The 22,301-nt window shown below is 45.3% G+C and overlaps 1 protein-coding gene across 2 annotated transcripts in view; it reads right to left on the reverse strand.

Annotated features, from left to right (window-relative positions):
• phyhiplb (phytanoyl-CoA 2-hydroxylase interacting protein-like b) overlaps nt 1-17,594 on the reverse strand; it is a 51,684-nt gene extending 34,090 nt beyond the window's left edge. The window contains exons 1-3 of one of the 2 annotated variants that reach the window (XM_061911731.1): nt 17,364-17,594; nt 15,607-15,700; nt 6,615-6,810 (exon numbers count right to left, since the gene is read on the reverse strand). In XM_061911731.1, coding sequence (XP_061767715.1) covers nt 6,615-6,810; nt 15,607-15,612 — 202 coding nt within the window. In that variant the 5' untranslated portion in view covers nt 15,613-15,700; nt 17,364-17,594. Of the gene's footprint in view, nt 1-6,614; nt 6,811-15,606; nt 15,704-17,363 lie in introns of those variants that run through there. The other variant, XM_061911732.1, reaches the window with a different exon arrangement.
• Nucleotides 17,595-22,301: the final 4,707 nt, after the last annotated feature.

The following is a 22,301-nucleotide window of genomic DNA, read 5'->3' on the forward strand; positions in this document are numbered from 1 at the left end:
GCTTATTCTTCTTTTCTTTGATACTTAACATTAGTTTTGGATGATACCACACATTTAGGTATGGATCCGATACCAAGTAGTTACTGGATCATACATTGGTCATATTCAAAGTCCTCATGTGTCCAGGGACATATTTACTGACATTATAAACATAATATACATTTAAAAAAAAGAAAAGAAAAAGTGTGTGATGATAAAAAATTACGATGTAATCATAGTAGTATCGACTAGATGCACTCTTGTACTTGGTATCATTACAGTGGATGTCAGGTGGAGATCCACCCATGGCATTTGTTTACATTCAGGAGTGCTAGCTTGCTTTTAGCGGTGAGCTATTGTATCCTCCTACGGTGTGTAGTGAAGCATGTTTAGTTATTCCTCGTCCTCCGGTGATAATGCTACTTGTGAGACACTATTTGCCGCCATGGAGACAAGGATTAGTGATTTAGAAGTAGCTAAAACACTGCCGACTGTGGATGGACGTTCGCCGCTTATTCTTCTTTTCTTTGATACTTAACATTAGTTTTGGATGATACCATACATTTAGGTATGGATCCGATACCAAGTAGTTACTGGATCATACATTGGTCATATTCAAAGTCCTCATGTGTCCAGGGACATATTTACTGACTTTATAAACATAATATACATTTAAAAGAAAGAAAAAAAAAAGTGTGTGATGATAAAAAATTACGATGTAATCATAGTAGTATCGACTAGATGCACTTTTGTACTTGGTATCATTACAGTGGATGTCAGGTGGAGATCCACCCAGGGCATTTGTTTACATTCAGGAGTGCTAGCTTGCTTTTAGCGGTGAGCTATTGTATCCTCCTACGGTGTGTAGTGAAGCATGTTTAGTTATTCCTCGTCCTCCGGTGATAATGCTACTTGTGAGACACTATTTGTCGCCATGGAGACAAGAATTAGTGATTTAGAAGTAGCTAAAACACTGCCGACTGTGGATGGACGTTCGCCGCTTATTCTTCTTTTCTTTGATACTTAACATTAGTTTTGGATGATACCACACATTTAGGTATGGATCCGATACCAAGTAGTTACTGGATCATACATTGGTCATATTCAAAGTCCTCATGTGTCCAGGGACATATTGACTGACTTTATAAACATAATATACATTTAAAAAAAAAGAAAAGTGTGTGATGATAAAAAATTACGATGTCATCATAGTATCGACTAGATGCACTCTTGTACTTGGTATCATTACAGTGGATGTCAGGTGGAGATCCACCCATGGCATTTGTTTACATTCAGGAGTGCTAGCTTGCTTTTAGCGGTGAGCTATTGTATCCTCCTACGGTGTGTAGTGAAGCATGTTTAGTTATTCCTCGTCCTCCGGTGATAATGTTACTTGTGAGACACTATTTGTCGCCATGGAGACAAGGATTAGTGATTTAGAAGTAGCTAAAACACTGCCGACTGTGGATGGACGTTCGCCGCTTATTCTTCTTTTCTTTGATACTTAACATTAGTTTTGGATGATACCACACATTTAGGTATGGATCCGATACCAAGTAGTTACTGGATCATACATTGGTCATATTCAAAGTCCTCATGTGTCCAGGGACATATTGACTGACATTATAAACATAATGTACATTTAAAAAAAAGAAAAAATAAAGTGTGTGATGATAAAAAATTACGATGTAATCATAGTAGTATCGACTAGATGCACTCTTGTACTTGGTATCATTACAGTGGATGTCAGGTGGAGATCCACCCATGGCATTTGTTTACATTCAGGAGTGCTAGCTTGCTTTTAGCGGTGAGCTATTGTACCCTCCTACGGTGTGTAGTGAAGCATGTTTAGTTATTCCTCGTCCTCCGGTGATAATGTTACTTGTGAGACACTATTTGCCGCCATGGAGACAAGGATTAGTGATTTAGAAGTAGCTAAATCACTGCCGACTGTGGATGGACGTTCGCCGCTTATTCTTCTTTTCTTTGATACTTAACATTAGTTTTGGATGATACCACACATTTAGGTATGGATCCGATACCAAGTAGTTACTGGATCATACATTGGTCATATTCAAAGTCCTCATGTGTCCAGGGACATATTTACTGACTTTATAAACATAATATATATTTAAAAAAATTTAAAAAAGTGTGTGATGATTAAAAAATTATGATGTAATCATAGTAGTATCGACTAGCTGCACTCTTGTACTTGGTATCATTACAGTGGATGTCAGGTGGAGATCCACCCATGGCATTTGTTTACATTCAGGAGTGCTAGCTTGCTTTTAGCGGTGAGCTATTGTATCCTCCTACGGTGTGTAGTGAAGCATGTTTAGTTATTCCTCGTCCTCCGGTGATAATGTTACTTGTGAGACACTATTTGTCGCCATGGAGACAAGAATTAGTGATTTAGAAGTAGCTAAAACACTGCCGACTGTGGATGGACGTTCGCCGCTTATTCTTCTTTTCTTTGATACTTAACATTAGTTTTGGATGATACCACACATTTAGGTATGGATCCGATACCAAGTAGTTACTGGATCATACATTGGTCATATTCAAAGTCCTCATGTGTCCAGGGACATATTTACTGACTTTATAAACATAATATACATTTAAAAAAAAGAAAAAAAAAAGTGTGTGATGATAAAAAATTACGATGTAATCATAGTAGTATCGACTAGATGCACTCTTGTACTTGGTATCATTACAGTGGATGTCAGGTGGAGATCCACCCATGGCATTTGTTTACATTCAGGAGTGCTAGCTTGCTTTTAGCGGTGAGCTATTGTATCCTCCTACGGTGTGTAGTGAAGCATGTTTAGTTATTCCTAGTCCTCCGGTGATAATGCTACTTGTGAGACACTATTTTCCGCCATGGAGACAAGGATTAGTGATTTAGAAGTAGCTAAAACACTGCCGACTGTGGATGGACGTTCGCCGCTAGCTAGCTAGCCATGTCTTAAAGCACCGCTTCCTGAAGTGAATTATATTTAGATAGCTCTTTTCTCTAGTGAATCAAATCCCTTTACATAGTAAAAGCCAATATCTAAGTTCCATTTAAAGCAGTGTGTGTGGCAGTGGGTAAAGTGTCTTGCCCAAGAACAACAGTAGGATGGCGGAAGTGGAGATCGAACCTGGAACCCTCAAGTTGCTGGCACGGCCACTCTACCAACCGAGCTATACCCCCCTGAGGGTGCTTCAGTGTTATAACTTCCCCTTTAACTTTACTTTTTTACAACAAAATGAGTCCATTCTCCCTTTTCTGTCTACACCCGGGGTCTGCTTATAAGTACTCTGTGTGTGCGCGCTGCCGAACATGCTCCTCAGCTCGCAAATCCAGCGTAACAGAAAAAACAGGGAACCGGTATTTTTCAGTCGCAGTATGGTACGGTTCATGATTCATTAGTGCCGCAGTACTTAATTAGTACCACTATACCGTACAACCCTATGTTGTACGGTATAGTGTCCCCCCCTCCCTTGTGGAGGGGGTCCGGTCCGATGACCATGGATGAAGTACTGGCTGTCCAGAGTCGAGACCCAGGATGGACCGCTCGTCGGGACCCAGGATGGACCGCTCGCCTGTATCGGTTGGGGACATCTCTACGCTGCTGATCCGCTTGAGATGGTTTCTTGTGGACGGGACTCTCGCTGCTGTCTTGGATCCGCTTGAACTGAACTCTCGCGGCTGTGTTGGAGCCACTATGGATTGAACTTTCACAGTATCATGTTAGACCCGCTCGACATCCATTGCTTTCGGTCCCCTAGAGGGGGGGGGTTGCCCACATCTGAGGTCCTCTCCAAGGTTTCTCATAGTCAGCATTGTCACTGGCGTCCCACTGGATGTGAATTCTCTCTGACCACTGGGTGTGAGTTTTCCTTGCCCTTTTGTGGGTTCTTCCGAGGATGTTGTAGTCGTAATGATTTGTGCAGTCCTTTGAGACATTTGTGATTTGGGGCTATATAAATAAACATTGATTGATTGATTGAGAATGATGGTGACGGAGCAGGAAGGGGCTGGGAACGTGTTGTCAGTCATTCCTAGGTACAGTGCCTGAGCTGTGCAGCGGGAAGGGCTGCCCTTCTTCCAACGTTCGCTTGCGCATTCGCTGCCCACCTCCAGGAGGGATATTGGCGTAGGAGAGGACTAATAGAATGTAGAGTTTCAAGAGGTGATCGATCCAAACACGCACGTGCAGCGTGGCGCTGATCTTTTCTGCCGCGTATCCTGAAGGTTTGACCTACAGGAAGAGGACGGGTCACAATCATGCAAGGAGAGCGCCCTCTAGGCATCTACAGCAGCTTTCAGCACACCTTTCGATGGAGGGGGCGGAGCCTCGCCCAGCCGACAGCACGCTAGATCAGTGTTTTTCAAGCTTTTTTGAGCCAAGGCACATTTTTTGCGTTGAAAAAAATACAGGAGGCACACCACCAGCAGAAATCATTCAAAAACAAAACTCAGTTGACAGTAAAAAGTGGTTGTGGCAATTGTTGGGTATCACTTTAAAGCATTACCAAGCATGCGTGCATGACTAGAGCTCTTGTCTCAAAGGAGGTGTACTGTCACATTGCACCCTGACTTATTTGCACTATTTTGCGGGTATGTTCCTGTAGCAGTTTCATATCCTCTTTTACGCAATATTTCCCGCATCTACTTTGTTTTAGCAATCAAGAATATAGTGCAGTTGTTTTTATCCTTCTTTGTGGGGACATTGTTGATTGTCATGTCATGTTCGGATGTACTTTGTGGACGCCGTCTTTGCGCCAAAGTAAGTCTTTGCTGTCGTCCAGCATTCTGTTTTTGTTTGCTTTGTAGCCAGTTCAGTTTTAGTTTTGTTCTGCATAGCTTTCCCTAAGCTTCAATGCCTTTTCTTAGGGGCACTCACCTTTTGTTTACTTTTGGTTTAGGCATTAGACATATTTTTACCTGCATGCTGCCTCCCGCTGTTTCAGACATCTACAAAGCAATTATCTACCTACTGATATGGAAGAGTATTACACGGTTACTCTGCACAGACACTGAACAACAACACAATTTTTCGGACTATAATTACTGGTTTGCCAAAAGTATTTTTTACCCAAATCATACTTGCCAACCATCCCGGATTTTCCGGGACACTCCTGAAATTCAGCGCCTCTCCCGAAAACCTCCCGGGACAAATTTTCACCTGAAAATCTCCCGAAATTCAGGTGGAGCTGGAGGCCACGCCCCCTCCAGCTCCATGCGGACCTGAGTGAGGACAGCCTGTTTTCACGTCCGCTTTCCCACAATATAAACCGCGTGTTTGGCCAATGACGTTATATGTGGGTTTATTGTTAGGCAGTTTCATTAACGTCCTCCCAGCGGGGGAACAACACACAACAACAGCAGTCATGTTTTCGTCTACCGTAAAGAAGTTTCTATGCCGTAAACAGCAATTTTGTGACACTCTTAAACAGGACAATACTGCCATCTACTGTACATGCATATCTACGGCTTTTAGAGAGTGCAGTGCACAACTGCGCACACAAGGAGACGAAGCAGAAGAACTAGGAAGATACAGCCGTGGCGACGAGTAAGATGAAGAAATACGCTTGTAAGTTTCAAGCCACAGCCGCGATTGGACCTGGATAGCCTCAGGAAGCAAAGATTGACCGGTTTTGAGCAGTGCTAGGGAGAGATGGAAGATTCCAGACTCTAGTGCATTTGATGAAAGCACTTTTGTGCATGCCACACAGCAATGCATCGTCCGAGAGGGTGTTCAGCATGGTTAGAAAAATAGTGGCAGAGAATAGAACAAGGATGGGCTATTCAACCCTTAACTCAACAATGAGTAGATGAGTGTTATGTGGTTGAAAAACACTGCGCTAGCTTGCGTGCCTTTGGGAACATGAATGGAGTGGTAAGTGGGAACTAGCAGTGGAGTCGACCATGTCAACTCCTGCACTCGCCAACAGTCTCTTTGCCGACTGCGTAGCGTGTGCAGGTGTGGTGTGGTGTTGCTCCATAAACAAACACCATGTGGGCCTCTCAAGGACACACGGGCGCCGTTTAGTTCCGAGCACAAACACTGGCAGCGGGGTCCAGGTTCTGAGAGAGGCCATTGTGAGAATGACAGCTCCAGAGTCAGGCCAGCAAAGCACTAGGAGGACGTGGTCAAGTGCAGCCATGGAGTGCACCGTGCAAACCTCCCCAAAAACAGCCCCTTGCAATAAATCCTCATCACATTCATTGATCAGGAATCTTTTCATTGCGGAGGCTGTGCGCTCACATGTGTCTGCAGCCATGTTGGAGCCTCTCCCGGTCATGATGATGACTTGCTTTTTTTCCCCTGCACCATCACACCACTCTGCGTGTTGGCACCTTGTAAAAACTCTCCGTTCGACTGCAAACTTTAACGCCACGTCACTGCATGACTTCACGAAGACCGGCGGTGCGGCTGTGACACAAAGCGTTGGTTAAAAGGCGGGGTGGCCGTGGCTGTGGCGTGAGATAAGAACATTTCTGCACGCCAGATAAGTCTTTGCTATTCCGCACACGCACATGCACGCCCTTTCCCGTTCAAAAAGGCACGATAATGCTTGCAAAAACAGGACTCTTTGATCCCGTTGATGAGCGACAAACAGCAGAGCATAAAAAGGACTCGTCTTACCTTCTCTCTCGCACAGCTGTATGGAATCCAGGCTGAGGTCCTTGATCATGCCCTCGCAGGGGCTCAGCGGGCTGCTGATGCTGTTGCGCGCTAAGCCTGGCACCTCCATCGCTGCCTGTGAGTGTCGGAAATGCGGCGAGCAGAGCTGGTCCACGGGAGGAGGAGGGGAGGGCTGCACGGCGGGTGTGTGTCCACGCTGGAGGAGGAAGAAGAAAGACCAGTGTGAAGCCTCTCTCTCTCTCTCTCTCTCTCTCTCTCTCTCTACGTCACACCATTGCATCAGTGCAGATATATTACTTATGGGCCTGCTCGGATGCTGCAAAAGCAACAATTGCACAGCACCATTACTACTCACACTCGCCATTTACATGTTGGAACATTCTTTTCTACACATGCACCAGATTAGGGACACACACATTAAACCTCACACTGTTTATTAGATAGATAGATAGATAGTACTTTATTGATTCCTTCAGGAGAGTTCCTTCAGGAAAATTAAAATTCCAGCAGCAGTGTACAGAGTTGAGATCAATTTAAAAAAGTAAATAATGGGGGTTTAAATGGGAACAAAATAGAGAAATATTACAAAAAGAATAAAAACATAACAGTAAAATAAGAATATAACAAGACAAAGTAGGCAGTAGTGACCATGTCATGAAAACGTATTGCATTGTTATTGTTTTGCATCCCCTGTCATCCTAGTACCCCCCTGCCCCCCGTCCCAGAGAGGAGTTGTACAGTCTAATGGCGTGTGGAGTGTTTTAAGTCTCGTCTTAAGACCCACTTTTATTCTTTGGCTTTTAACACTACGTGAGTTGTGTGGTCCTCTGTGTTTTTTATACACTTTGATTTTTATTTTACGGTTTGAATTGATTTTACCCTTTAAAATAGTTTTTAATCATATTTGTTTTTATATGTGGAGGAGTTCAAGTACCTAGGAGTCTTGTTCACGAGTGGGGGAAGAGTGGATCGTGAGATCGACAGGCGGATCGGTGCGGCGTCTTCAGTAATGCGGACGTTGTATCGATCTGTTGTGGTGAAGAAGGAGCTGAGCCGGAAGGCAAAGCTCTCAATTTACCGGTCGATCTACGTTCCCATCCTCACCTATGGTCATGAGCTTTGGGTCATGACCGAAAGGATAAGATCACGGGTACAAGCGGCCCAAATGAGTTTCCAGGTCTCTCCCTTAGAGATAGGGTGAGAAGCTCTGCCATCCGGGAGGAACTCAAAGTAAAGCCGCTGCTCCTTCACATGGAGAGGAGCCACATGAGGTGGTTCGGGCATCTGGTCAGGATGCCACCCGAACGCCTCCCTAGGGAGGTGTTTAGGGCACGTCCAACCGGTAGGAGGCCACGGGGAAGACCCAGGACACGTTGGGAAGACTATGTCTCCCGGCTGGCCTGGGAACGCCTCGGGATCCCCCGGGAAGAGCTAGACGAAGTGGCTGGGGAGAGGGAAGTCTGCGTTTCCCTGCTTAGGCTGTTGCCCCCGCGACCCGACCTCGGATAAGCGGAAGATGATGGATGGATGGATGGATATATTGGTTTTATTTGTATTCATTTTTTGTTTTATTCAGTCATTGGTGGAGCATAATATTGTTTTTAACATGGCTGTGCAGCACTTTGGAAACGTTATTGTTGTTTAAATGTGCTATATAAATAAAGTGGAAAGACTCCGGCTTATTAGTGATTCCTAGAGCCCAAAAAAGTCTGCGGGCTATAGAGCGTTTTCCGTTCGGGCTCCAGTACTCTGGAATGCCCTCCCGGTAACAGTTTGAGATGCTACCTCAGTAGAAGCATTTAAGTCTCACCTTAAAACTCATCTGTATACTCTAGCCTTTAAATAGACCTCCTTTTTAGACCAGTTGATCTGCCGCTTCTTTTCTTTCTCCTATGTCCCCCCCTCCCTTGTGGAGGGGGTCCGGTCCGGTGACCATGGATGAAGTACTGGCTGTCCAGAGTCGAGACCCAGGATGGACCGCTCGTCGGGACCCAGGATGGACCGCTCGCCTGTATCGGTTGGGGACATCTCTATGTTGCTGATCCGCCTCCGCTTGAGATGGTTTCCTGTGGACGGGACTCTCGCTGCTGTCTTGGATCCGCTTGAACTGAACTCTCGCGGCTGTGTTGGAGCCACTATGGATTGAACTTTCACAGTATCATGTTAGACCCGCTCGACATCCATTGCTTTCGGTCCCCTAGAGGGGGGGGGGGGGGCTTGCCCACATCTGAGGTCCTCTCCAAGGTTTCTCATAGTCAGCATTGTCACTGGCGTCCCACTGGATGTGAATTCTCCCTGCCCACTGGGTGTGAGTTTTCCTTGCCCTTTTGTGGGTTCTTCCGAGGATGTTGTAGTCGTAATGATTTGTGCAGTCCTTTGAGACATTTGTGATTTGGGGCTATATAAATAAACATTGATTGATTGATTGATTGATTGTCCTTCACTCCCACTTTCCTCATCCACGAATCTTTCATCCTCGCTCAAATTAATGTGCACGCCAGCTTTCCGAGACTCTTATTTTGTTAGCGCAGGCAGCATGAAGCAGGGCTTTTATTGTGAAGATAGGAAATGTGCAGTCGGCCTTTAGAGTTTTGACGGAAGGGACGGCGCGAAAGTCTGTTGAAATAAAAAGTGTTTCTCGCCTTCCTCTCTGTCATTTTTTCATAATAATGAACTGGCAGCAGCCAGCGTCATCTCACAAGACCCTCGGGTGCCGTGAATGTCAATCAAGCAAGCTACGGAATTTGCCGCCAATGTTTTTCTTGTAAAGTGTATGGAAGCTGATGAATTAGATGCCAAAAACCAACCACTTTCATGTGGTATTGTACAGAAAGGACCACTTTTTTTCTCCTCCATTTGAAAATGTGGGCGTTATCATCATTACTGTCTGATTCCAATCAATGCAAGTCATCAGAATCAGGTAATACACCAACTTATATCTTGTCTTTGTGAAAGAAAGACATCTATATGTGTTACACATGCTGTATTATCATTAAACCACATTTAACTTGTTTACAAAAACGTCTCTTTCATAAATAAATAAATATAAATGATATATATAAATGAGGTATATCCCTCGAGTTGGTCAATTGAAAAGTAGCTCGCCTGCAGAAAAAGTGTGGGCACCCTGATCTAGACACTTTTCCCCTTTGATCACTAAGGACACTTTTAACTGCTGCCGTCAGCCAATGTCACCCTCCAAATTTATACTGTTGACTGTCAATCAGAATGTACAATATGTTATGTTACTCACTGTGCCTTGTATACAACCTTTTTTGTATTTTTATTTTAGCTAAGTAGTGTGACTTGTTGAAGGGTGGACAAGCAAAGTAAGATTTTATTGTATAGCAAACTGTTTAACCATGCACATGACAATAAACAATCTTGAATTGACCACGCAAACTAATAAAGAAACTAACAAATGAACAAACCAACTAACTACCTGACAAAGAAGCAACAACTAACTAGCAAAGAGATCAAAGGAACTAGCTGACCAATAGATCAACTGGCCAACATTCTAACTGATGAAGAAACCAACTAACAAAGAAAGCAATCAATCAATCAATCAATGTTTACTTATATAGCCCTAAATCACTAGTGTCTCAAAGGGCTGCACAAACCACAACACGAACCACTACGACATCCTCGGTAGGCCCACATAAGGGCAAGGAAAACTCACACCCAGTGGGACGTCGGTGACAATGATGACTATGAGAACCTTGGAGAGGAGGAAAGCAATGGATGTCGAGCGGGTCTAACATGATACTGTGAAAGTTCAATCCATACTGGATCCAACACAGTCGCGAGAGTCCAGTCCAAAGCGGATCCAACACAGTAGCGAGAGTACCGTTCACAGCGGAGCCAGCAGGAAACCATCCCAAGCGGAGGCGGATCAGCAGCGCAGAGATGTCCCCAGCCGATACACAGGCGAGCAGTACATGGCCACCGGATTGGACCGGACCCCCTCCACAAGGGAGAGTGGGACATAGGAGAAAAAGAAAAGAAACGGCAGATCAATTGGTCTAAAAAGGGAGTCTATTTAAAAGGCTAGAGTATACAAATGAGTTTTAAGGTGAGACTTAAATGCTTCTACTGAGGTGGCATCTCGAACTGTTACCGGGAGGGTATTCCAGAGTACTGGAGCCCGAAATGAAAACGCTTTATAGCCCGCAGACTTTTTTTGGGCTTTGGGAATCACTAATGAACTAACCAGCAAGCTGACAAAGAAACCAACCAATTTTCCATCAAATAATTCCCTGACCATGCAAACAGCTAATAAGGAAACCAATTAAGACAAAAACCAACCAACGACGGCTTCACGGTGGCAGAGGGGTCAGTGCGTCTGCATAACAATACGAAGGTCCTGCAGTCCTGGGTTCAAATCCAGGCTCGGGATCTTTCTGTGTGGAGTTTGCATGTTCTCCTCGTGAATGTGTGGGTTCCCTCCGGGTACTCCGGCTTCCTCCCACTTCCAAAGACATGCACCTGGGGATAGGTTGATTGGCAACACTAAATTGGCCCTAGTGTGTGAATGTGAGTGTGAATGTTGTCTGTCTATCTGTGTTGGCCCTGCAATGAGGTGGCGAATTGTCCAGGGTGTACCCCGCCTTCCGCCCGATTGTAGCTGAGATAGGCGCCAGCGCCCCCCGCAACCCCAAAAGGGAATAAGCGGTAGAAAATGGATGGATGGATGGACCAACCAACGAACAAAAGAAAGCAACCAACCAACAACCGGACAAAGAATCAATCAATCAATCAATGTTTATTTATATAGCCCCAAATCACAAATGTCTCAAAGGACTGCACAAATCATTACGACTTCAACATCCTCGGAAGAACCCACAAAAGGGCAAGGAAAACTCACACCCAGTGGGCAGGGAGAATTCACATCCAGTGGGACGCCAGTGACAATGCTGACTATGAGAAACCTTGGAGAGGACCTCAGATGTGGGCAACCCCCCCCCTCTAGGGGACCGAAAGCAATGGATGTCGAGCGGGTCTCACATGATACTGTGAAAGTTCAATCCATAGTGGCTCCAACACAGCCGCGAGAGTTCAGTACAAGCGGATCCAAGACAGCAGCGAGAGTCCCGTCCACAGGAAACCATCTCAAGCGGATCAGCAGCGTAGAGACGTCCCCAACCGATACAGGCGAGCGGTCCATCCTGGGTCTCGACTCTGGACAGCCAGTACTTCATCCATGGTCATCGGACCGGACCCCCTCCACAAGGGAGGGGGGGACATAGGAGAAAGAAAAGAAGCGGCAGATCAACTGGTCTAAAAAGGAGGTCTATTTAAAGGCTAGAGTATACAGATGAGTTTTAAGGTGAGACTTAAATGCTTCTACTGAGGTAGCATCTCGAACTGTTACCGGGAGGGCATTCCAGAGTACTGGAGCCCGAACGGAAAACGCTCTATAGCCCGCAGACTTTTTTTGGGCTCTAGGAATCACTAATAAGCCGGAGTCTTTTGAACGCAGATTTCTTGCCGGGACATATGGTACAATACAATCGGCAAGATAGGCTGGAGCTGGACCGTGTAGTATTTTATACGTAAGTAGTAAAACCTTAAAGTCACATCTTAAGTGCACAGGAAGCCAGTGCAGGTGAGACACTATAGGTATATATGTATGTATATATGTATATAAAGGTATATACAGTACAGGCGTAATATGATCAAACTTTCTTGTTCTTGTCAAAAGTCTAGCAGCCGCATTTTGTACCAACTGTAATCTTTTAATGCTAGACATGGGGAGACCCGAAAATAATACGTTACAGTAATCGAGACGAGACGTAACAAACGCATGGATAATGATCTCGGCGTCTTTAGTGGACAAAATGGAGCGAATTTTAGCGATATTACGGAGATGAAAGAAGGCCGTTTTAGTAACGCTTTTAATGTGTGACTCAAAGGAGAGAGTTGGGTCGAAGATAATACCCAGATTTTTTACAGAGTCACCTTGTTTTATTATTTGGTTGTCAAATGTTAAAGTTGTATTATTAAATAGAGGTCGGTGTCTAGCAGGACCGATAATCAGCATTTCCGTTTTTTTGGCATTAAGTTGCAAAAAGTTAGCGGACATCCATTGTTTAATTTCATTAAGACACGCTTCCAACTGACTACAGTCCGGCGTGTTGGTCAGCTTTAGGGGCATGTAGAGTTAAGAACCAACCATCTAACTAGCAAATAACTCAAATATACTAACAAACAAACTAACAAACCGATAAAATGACCGACCTACCAACTAGCAAATACATCAAATAACTAGCAAGGCAAAAGACAAACAGGCCAACCATTAAAACAACAAATAAACCAATGAACAAACTGAACAGTAACAACTAAAAGGTAAGGTCAACCAACTAACTCACCATAAAATAAACATGCTAACTGATGACAAACCAGCTAACAAATAAAGCAATGAACAAACCAACAATCCCATTGACTGAAAAAGAGGCCAACCAACAAACTAACTCACTGAGCAAAAAACTAAGCAAATGAACCAAAATAGAGACAAACAAAACAATAAACGAGCATCAAAGCCACCGACAAAGTGCTCTTTTACCACGCGGCTACAATAGCACTGATTAGCTACATTTCAACCCACTCTGTACTTTGCCTTTCCAAATCATTCAAAGTCAACGACAAGTCTCCAAATACGCTTAGGATGTGTCAACACCCTCCTGTGATTTGTCTGAGAAGCAGCTTTAAATCACTTAATGATTGTAATCCAGACTTATTGTTAGCTGGCTTTGTTATCATGGCATTGAGTTCCTTCTCAGAGCAAAAGAAACAATGCAGCAGAATTGTTCAAAAATAAAACTCCTAAAGAAGTGCTTCCAGAAGGCTGGACTGCATGACCTACATTTGGACTCGGAGTGAAAACACGCAGCATTTTCATGCACGGAGCAGGATTATGGCTTACAGCAGAACGTAGAAGCACTAAGCTCATAATCACCGCTGCATTCATACAGTAAGGAAACATCTCTCTAGGGCCTCAACTCTGCTCTGGAAGATTCCAGGAGGGCAAAACTGTGCTCCTGATTCCCGTCCTGAAGGTCATGCACGCTCCTGTTGAGATGCAACGTGATGAACAAGAAACTAGAGTCCTTTGGTGCACTTTAAGCTCTAATTGCGGTCCGTAATAAGACCCAGCTTGTGAACAGACTTACCAGCGGCCTCCTGCTGGGCTTAAATACCTTCATTTCTAAAAGAGCTTTAGGCCTGATCGCCACAGATTAGCACAGGGCATCCATTTAAATGACTTTTCTTTTCATTTCGGTTTCATAAACGTCATAAAAAGGCAGCAAGATGGCGCTGCTGTAGGCAGGAGCTCTGTGCTCTTGTGTCATCCTTTTGTGTTTCCCTCTTGTTTTCATGTGGTATTATATTTTTTTTGCATTTGGGACTGTGTGACAAGGGGTGGCACTTTCGTGACCTCTGTGGTGCTTTTTTTTGTGGACTTCTGGATCTGCCTCCCGGGAGCCTTTTGGCCATGGAGACCAGCTGCAGGGTCTCTGCTACACCAGAGTCTGTTTGGATGTACTGGAGGAGATGCGGATGAGGGGACAGGACTGCGGACGGAGAGGCTTGGCGGTGTCTTGACTGGGTGAGCAGGTGTCGGACACCTCAGTCACCTTGGACGTATCCTCGCTCATCCATGCGGACTGGACACTGGCCGAGAGTGGAGTCGGCTGTCTTGGTTGCTTTGTTGGGTCTGCTCCTGTCTCTGGCCATGCTCCCTCCACCCCAGCGGACGATGGCGTGGAACACCGCAGAGGCCACCAGAGTGGATATGTTTCTTTTACTTTTTATTCATAGCTGTATGTAGAAGTGTCTGCTTGTATCTGCTGCTTCAATGTCTTTAATGTCCTCTGTGTTCTTTGATGTTTGATGTTTCCCTCTTACACACATGTAAGAGGGATGTGATTAGATTAGATTAGATAGTACTTTATTTATTCCGTCAGGAGAGTTCCTTCAGGAAAATTACAATTTTCAGCACAATCCCATTCAAGATCAGACAAACATTAAAGGGAGACAGAACAGGATCGCTGACGGGTCTGCCGGCTTCCAGCGCCCCTTACAAAAAAAAGATGAGATACAGGTATACAAGGGGGGGGGAATAGAAGATTAAAATAAAATTTAAAAATCGGTGTTAGCCTGGGCCCTGGAGAGGGGGTACAGACTGAGGGCAAGGGAAAAAAACAAATACTCATAGCCATAGTACACATCCCTCTTCCATGTGTGTAAGAGGGAAACATCAAACATCAAAGAACACAGAGGACATTATAGACATTAAAGCAGCAGATACAACCAGACACTTCTACATACAGCTATGAATAAAAAGTAAAATAAACATATACACTGTGGTGGCCTCTGCGGTGTTCCACGCCATCGTCCGCTGGGGTGGAGGGAGCATGGCCAGAGACAGGAGCAGACCCATCAAAGCAACCAAGACAGCCGACTCCACTCTCGGCCAGTGTCCAGTCCGCATGGATGAGCGATGATACGTCCAAGGAGACTAAGGTGTCCGACACCTGCTCACCCAGCCAAAACACCGCGAAGCCTCTCCGTCCCAGCGCTCAGTGCTAGTTCCGCAGCCCTGTCCCCTCATCCGCATCTGGCTATGAGTTTTTTTTTGTTTGTTTTTTTCCCCCTTGGCCTCAGTCTGCACCCCCACTCCAGGGCCTAGGCTAAGACCGATTTTTTTATTTTATTTTAATCTTCTATTTTTTCTCCCCCCCCCCCCCCTGTTTATCTGTATGTCATCTTTTTTTGTAAGGGGCGCTGGAAGCCGGCAGACCCGTCAGCGATCCTGTTCTGTCTCCCTGTCATGTTTGTCTAATCTCGAATGGGATTGTGCTGAAAATTGTAATTTTCCTGAAGGAACTCTCCTGACGGAATAAATAAAGTACTATCTAAAGACAAATGGTCCATTGTTATGCACGCCATCTCTCTTAGCGGCCCTTGCACAGAAGAAGATGCGGGTTCCTACCTCCATCCATCACCAGTCGGCCTTCTCCCCTCCGGCCTCAGTCATCATGACTCAGGATCAGTTCTTCAGTGCAGGAAAAAAGGGAAGAGATGCACTGGGGGAAGTAAACAACCTCCGTCATCGGCCTTCATTGGAATGACAGCTGTTACTGTCACTTTAAGGACACTGGAAACTAGACACGCTCAAGATAACAACATTGTATGTTGGCATTTACTTTTATCGGAAAATTCGATTTTTTTTCTCAATTACACGTGTAACCTTTTTGTGATGTTAAGTTCCTGTTATAAACTGTAATACAGTATACCGTATTTCCTTGAATTGGCGCCGGGTATATAGAATGCGACTGCCTAGAATTACTGCCGGGTCAAACTCGCTTCGCAAAATAATTAGCGCATCCTTAGCATTACCGCAGGGTCAAACTCGTCACGTCACGAGTGACACTTCACTAGTCATCATTTTCAAAATGGAGGAGGCTGATTTCAATGATTTGAAAATCGCATAAAGGGAAGAAGGTTAGGAGATATTCAGTAGGATTTAAAGCCCAAGCTATTGAATATGCTAAAAAGAACAGTAAGCAGCTATGTTTTTATTAATATACCGTAGCTGCGTGTGTCAAATATGAGTCATTAAATGACTCCCGCCTCCTGGTTGGTAGAAGGCGCTAGTGATCTTTCTTGCGACTCCTCGGCTTCAGAAGAAGTGACAACGAGTGAAGTGAATTATATTTATATAGCGCTTTTCTCTAGTGACTCAAAGCGCTTTACATAGTGAAACCCAATATCTAATTTACATTTAAACCAGTGTGGGTGGCACTGGGAGCAGGTGGGTAAAGTGTCTTGCCCAAGGACACAACGGCAGTGACTAGGATGGCGGAAGCGGGAATCGAACCTGCAACCCTCAAGTTGCTGGCACGGCCGCTCTACCAACTGAACTATGCCGCCCCGAGTGACGTGATATGTGCTGGGAACGGATTTGACGCGGGGGGGGGCGGACCTCAAAGGATATAACACCACTACTCCTATGCTGGATATGTAAATAACCAGGCTGAAATAAAGCATGTTTATCCAATAACACTTCATGGTGGCAGCGGTGGGATAAAGAGATCACCCACAGAGCAGAACGGGAGGGGGAGTTGTCCGAGGATAATTCCGAGCTAACTGATAGCAGCGGTCTGATAGCAGTTTTCTAAACTGGACTTTCAATCGAAGCAGGAGGTAATAAAGGAAGCTCTTCATCGAGACGGAGAGACTTTTAAAACTGAAGAAGGATAAGTAAGATTTCTATAAACAAGTTATTGATGCTTTTGATCAGAAGGAGCTGGCATGGACTTCATTTATAAGTAAAAGGTAAGACCATAATAACATTTTTTTTTTTTTATTAAATGTGCTTTTCATGATGGTATCCTTACATCACACTAAAATGTTTACTGCATGCCTTTGGTAAGTGCCGGAGTGAGAAGAGGTTTTAAAATAATTAGCGTATGCTTACCTTTACCGCAGGAGTGAGAATAGGTTTTAAATTAATTAGCGCCCAGGCGGCAATTCAAGGAAATACGGTATGCCTTGAGCTCTTATTTTGAAGGCGCTAAGAGCGGAAGTGGTGACACGTTGTTGTGGTGGAGTGGAGTTTTGAAAAAAAAAACGAAATAAAGTGTTACTCGTGTAAAACTGGAAACTCTGTTTGTTATTTTATACAGTATAGGCAACATACATAAACTCTCAGTTACATTGGTGGCAGCGTTGGTTAAACATGTTTACCTTAACGATGAAACGCTTCGCTTATCCGTGTTTTGACCCTCAAAAGCTGCCGTAGCCAAGCGAACAGGGACTTCCGGTATTAGCCATGCAGGCGGAATTTAGAGAACAAATAAACAGTTACTATAAATTAGAATTGAAAAAAAATACAGCAATGACTTTAGTCACAAAAGCGCCACTTGAAGTGATTGAAAAGAGCGCTGTTCCACATGAGTGACTTTGCCGTCAACAAGCTTGCTCCCCCGCCCACGTGACCTCAGCCGCAATGCATCCTGGGATATGAAGGCAGTGACACCGCGCGCTCAACAAGTTCAAACCCAGGCCGATGAGGAGTCACTTATGTTTGTCACCTCTTAGGAAAAAAGGTAACAAAATACAAAAAAACAAAAAGGAAAAACTGCAAATGGATAAGATGAAAGCGTCGAACTCAACCGACTACACACCAGCGGACTGCAAAGCATTCTGGGAGTTGTAGCAGAACTACAATTATGTTATACTTATGCTCATTGGCCAGTTTCGACACATTTGGTGGACAAATAAGTCAATCACACTGCCTGCTTATGAATAAGACATGTTTTGATTTAAAAAAATATATATAATATTGCAGTATTACTATTACTATTGTAGCCGAGTGTCCTGGGTTCGCATAATTTGGGTACTGATAAAAATAAAATAATAAAAGGGAGTCAGGAGAGCAGGTCCGGTCTCCACCACTTTATTGTTCCCTATCTCCATACACGTGTATCTCACCTTCTTCAACAACCCACCTTTATATAGACCTCTTACGTCACAGCCTTACGGCAACACTGGAGGGACACCCTGAACTGTCAGTCGGCAGTGCGTATTCAGAGCGCATGTAGTCAGTGCTTCAGCGTCGAGCAAATAGGCGTTTAGCAGGTGAGCATGAGGCAGCGTACTATCCCCAAATGATAATAAACACCTCCCAGTCAACTACTAGTAAAATCACTATGAGCCCGTTGACCTTCTAGAAACTTAAACTGCAGCTCAGCTCGCTTGCAGTTCTGGCTTGAGGTGAAGGCTAATTAGCTTTAAGCGTAACGTTAGCTCATTTTGTGGTCTGTGTGTGTGTGTGTGTGATCAAATTTGCATTATTAGGGACGGCGTGGCGCAGTGGGAGAGTGGCCGTTCGCAACCCGAGGGTCACTGGTTCAAATCCCACCTAGAACCAACCTCGTCACGTCCGTTGTGTCCTGAGCAAGACACTTCACCCTTGCTCCTGATGGGTGCTGGTTGGCGCCTTGCATGGCAGCTCCCTCCATCAGTGTGTGAATGTGTGTGTGAATGGGTAAATGTGGAAGTAGTGTCAAAGCGCTTTGAGTACCTTGAAGGTAGAAAAGCGCTATACAAGTACAACCCATTTATTTATTATTTATTTAACTGTTTGTTACACTATCAACTGTCGGGTGGTGAAGTTGAGTTTTGCGGTGCAAAATGTTGTACAATTGCACGAGCTGCGTGTGCTGATGCTCACCTTTGCGGTGAAGAGGCAACAGGCGGAGGCAGTGCAAGGGTGCAGGAGGAAGCCGCAGGCGTGCGCACGACTTCGACACCGGCGGAAAAGGAAAAAAGACAAAAAGAGTCAACTGTGCCTCGCTGAAGTCTGAGGAGAGTTAACGGAGCGTGCGAGTGGATCATCCATCCTTGGAACAAAGTAGAAGAAATGCAATGCATTGTTGTGAATGCAATCCGAAGAGATACAGAAATCTCAGGTGTCGGACATATTGTCCACCCTCTCCTTCACACTTCTCCTGCAGAGGCCAGCTGCCAACACGATTAGATTAGAGAATTTCTAGGCGCAGTCAAGGCGTTGAGGGGTTCCGGTTTGGTAACCGCAGGATTAGGTCTCTGCTTTTTGCAGATGATGTGGTCCTGATGGCTTCATCTGACCGTGATCTTCAGCTCTCGCTGGATCGGTTCGCAGCCGAGTGTGAAGCAACCGGAATGAGAATCAGCACCTCCAAGTCCGAGTCCATGGTTCTCGCCCGGAAAAGGGTGGAGTGCCATCTCCGGGTTGGGGAGGAGACCCTGCCCCAAGTGGAGGAGTTCAAGTACCTAGGAGTCTTGTTCACGAGTGAGGGAAGAGTGGATCGTGAGATCAACAGGCGGATCGGTGCGGCGTCTTCAGTAATGCGGACATTGTACCGGTCCGTTGTGGTGAAGAAGGAGCTGAGCCGGAAGGCAAAGCTCTCAATTTACCGGTCGATCTACGTTCCCATCCTCACCTATGGTCATGAGCTTTGGGTCATGACCGAAAGGATAAGATCACGGGTACAAGCGGCCGAAATGAGTTTCCTCCGCCGTGTGGCGGGTCTCTCCCTTAGAGATAGGGTGAGAAGCTCTGCCATCCGGGAGGAACTCAAAGTAAAGCCGCTGCTCCTTCACATGGAGAGGAGCCAGATGAGGTGGTTCGGGCATCTGGTCAGGATGCCACCCGAACGCCTCCCTAGGGAGGTGTTTAGGGCACGTCCAACCGGTAGGAGGCCACGGGGAAGACCCAGGACACGTTGGGAAGAATATGTCTCCCGGCTGGCCTGGGAACGCCTCGGGATCCCCCGGGAAGAGCTAGACGAAGTGGCTGGGGAGAGGGAAGTCTGGGTTTCCCTGCTTAGGCTGTTGCCCCCGCGCCCCGACCTCGGATAAGCGGAAGATGATGGATGGATGGATGGATAGATAGTACTTTATTTATTCCGTCAGGAAAATTACAATTTTCAGCACAATCCCATTCAAGATCAGACAAAAATTAAAGGGAGACAGAACAGGATCGCTGACGGGTCTGCCGGCTTCCAGCGCCCCTTACAAAAAAGATGACATACAGGTAAACAAGGGGCGGGATGGGAGAAAAGAATAGAAGATTAAAATAAAATTTTAAAAAATCGGTCTTAGCCTGGGCCCTGGAGTGGGGGGGCAGACTGAGGCCAAGGGGGAAAAAAACAAAAAACAACAACAACTCATAGCCATAGTACACATCCCTCTTCCATGTGTGTAAGAGCGAAACATCAAACATCAAAGAACACAGAGGACATTTGTCACGAGTTCGACGCACTCGGAGTTGCTACTTCGTGGATGCACACACTATCAGTCAGCAGGATTGCAGGTAAGAATACGTTTTAATATAATAAAACAAAAGAACACAGGTGCAAAAAAAGGGGAAAAACAAAGCGCGTGCCAATGCACGGAAAGCTAATGCTAAAAACGTAGCAGGAAACAGAAAACATTAAACGACGTGCCACACGCACGTGAAGCTAAGGCGGAACTTGGCACAAAATAATCGAGGGCACAAGGATACAAAACGTGACGTGTTGCGAAAAGCAAGTAATGGACCGAGGACGAACTAAGGAACCAGGTGGGCTTGAATACACAAATAATTATTAGAAACAGGTGTGTGACAGGAGCCCGTGAGGAGGAACACAATACGTTGCCATGGTGACTAACACAAACAAGGAAGTGCTCAAACAAGGATCGGCAGAGTCCAGAAACGAAACATGAACAAAGACATAAATAGGGCAAAACCATTAACGATCCGAGTCACGGATCGTGACAACATTAAAGACATTAAAGCAGCAGATACAAGCAGACACTTCTACATACAGCTATGAATAAAAAGTAAAAGAAACATATCCACTCAGGTGGCCTCTGCGGTGTTCCACGCCATCGTCCGCTGGAATGGAGGGAGCATGGCCAGAGGACAGGAGCAGACCCAACAAAGCAACCACTCTCGGCCAGTGTCCAGTCCGCATGGCTGCACTTGGAGTGGGAAGCTTGCCTGCAGACATTTGACACAAACAGATTTGTGTCAATTTACTGCTCACATCCCCCATGCACAGGGTCTTCACGCGGCCCACCACCAATGATCGTCTCATACATGCCAGCGACGTGATGGACGGCAGAAATGGGAAAAACTTGGGAAAAACGTTAAAAAAAAAAAAAAATGCATGAGGTGGAACATTGGCACACTAATCGTTGTTTTCCTCCTACGTTTAACACACAGTAACCACTGTTTACATAGTGTGCTTACACAACAAACAAAGGCAGAGGATAGTGTGTGTGTGTGTGTGTGTGTGTGTGTGTATGCAAATGAGTCACACACTGCTGCTGATGAACACGCTTCAGTGGTGCCACCTGTTAGAGTGCCACCCTCCTCACCACGCGCCATATGCACAACTATTTCATGCCATAGCAACAGCTTTTGAAATACATGAATAGAAAGTACATTATTAGTTAGTAAGTACGGCTTATTAGTGATTCCTAGAGCCCCCAAAAAAAGTCTGCGGGCTATAGAGCGTTTTCCGTACTCTGGAATGCCCTCCCGGTAACAGTTCGAGATGCTACCTCAGTAGAAGCATTTAAGTCTCACCTTAAAACTCATCTGTATACTCTAGCCTTTAAATAGACCTCCTTTTTAGACCAGTTGATCTGCCGCTTCTTTTCTTCCTCCTGTGCACTTAAGATGTGACTTTAAGGTTTTACTAATTACGTATAAAATACTACACGGTCTAGCTCCAGCCTATCTTGCCGATTGTATTGTACCATATGTCCCGGCAAGAAATCTGCGTTCAAAGGACTCCGGCTTATTAGTGATTCCTAGAGCCCAAAAAAAGTCTGCGGGCTATAGAGCGTTTTCCGTTCGGGCTCCAGTACTCTGGAATGCCCTCCCAGTAACAGTTCGAGATGCTACCTCAGTAGAAGCATTTAAGTCTCACCTTAAAACTCATCTGTATACTCTAGCCTTTAAATAGACCTCCTTTTTAGACCAGTTGATCTGCCGCTTCTTTTCTTTCTCCTATGTCCCCCCCCTCCCTTGTGGAGGGGGTCCGGTCCGATGACCATGGTTGAAGTACTGGCTGTCCAGAGTCGAGACCCAGGATGGACCGCTCGCCTGTATCGGTTGGGGACATCTCTACGCTGCTGATCCGCTTGAGA

The sequence above is a fragment of the Nerophis ophidion genome, linkage group LG09 (assembly GCF_033978795.1).
Source record: "Nerophis ophidion isolate RoL-2023_Sa linkage group LG09, RoL_Noph_v1.0, whole genome shotgun sequence".
NCBI lineage: Eukaryota > Metazoa > Chordata > Actinopteri > Syngnathiformes > Syngnathidae > Nerophis > Nerophis ophidion.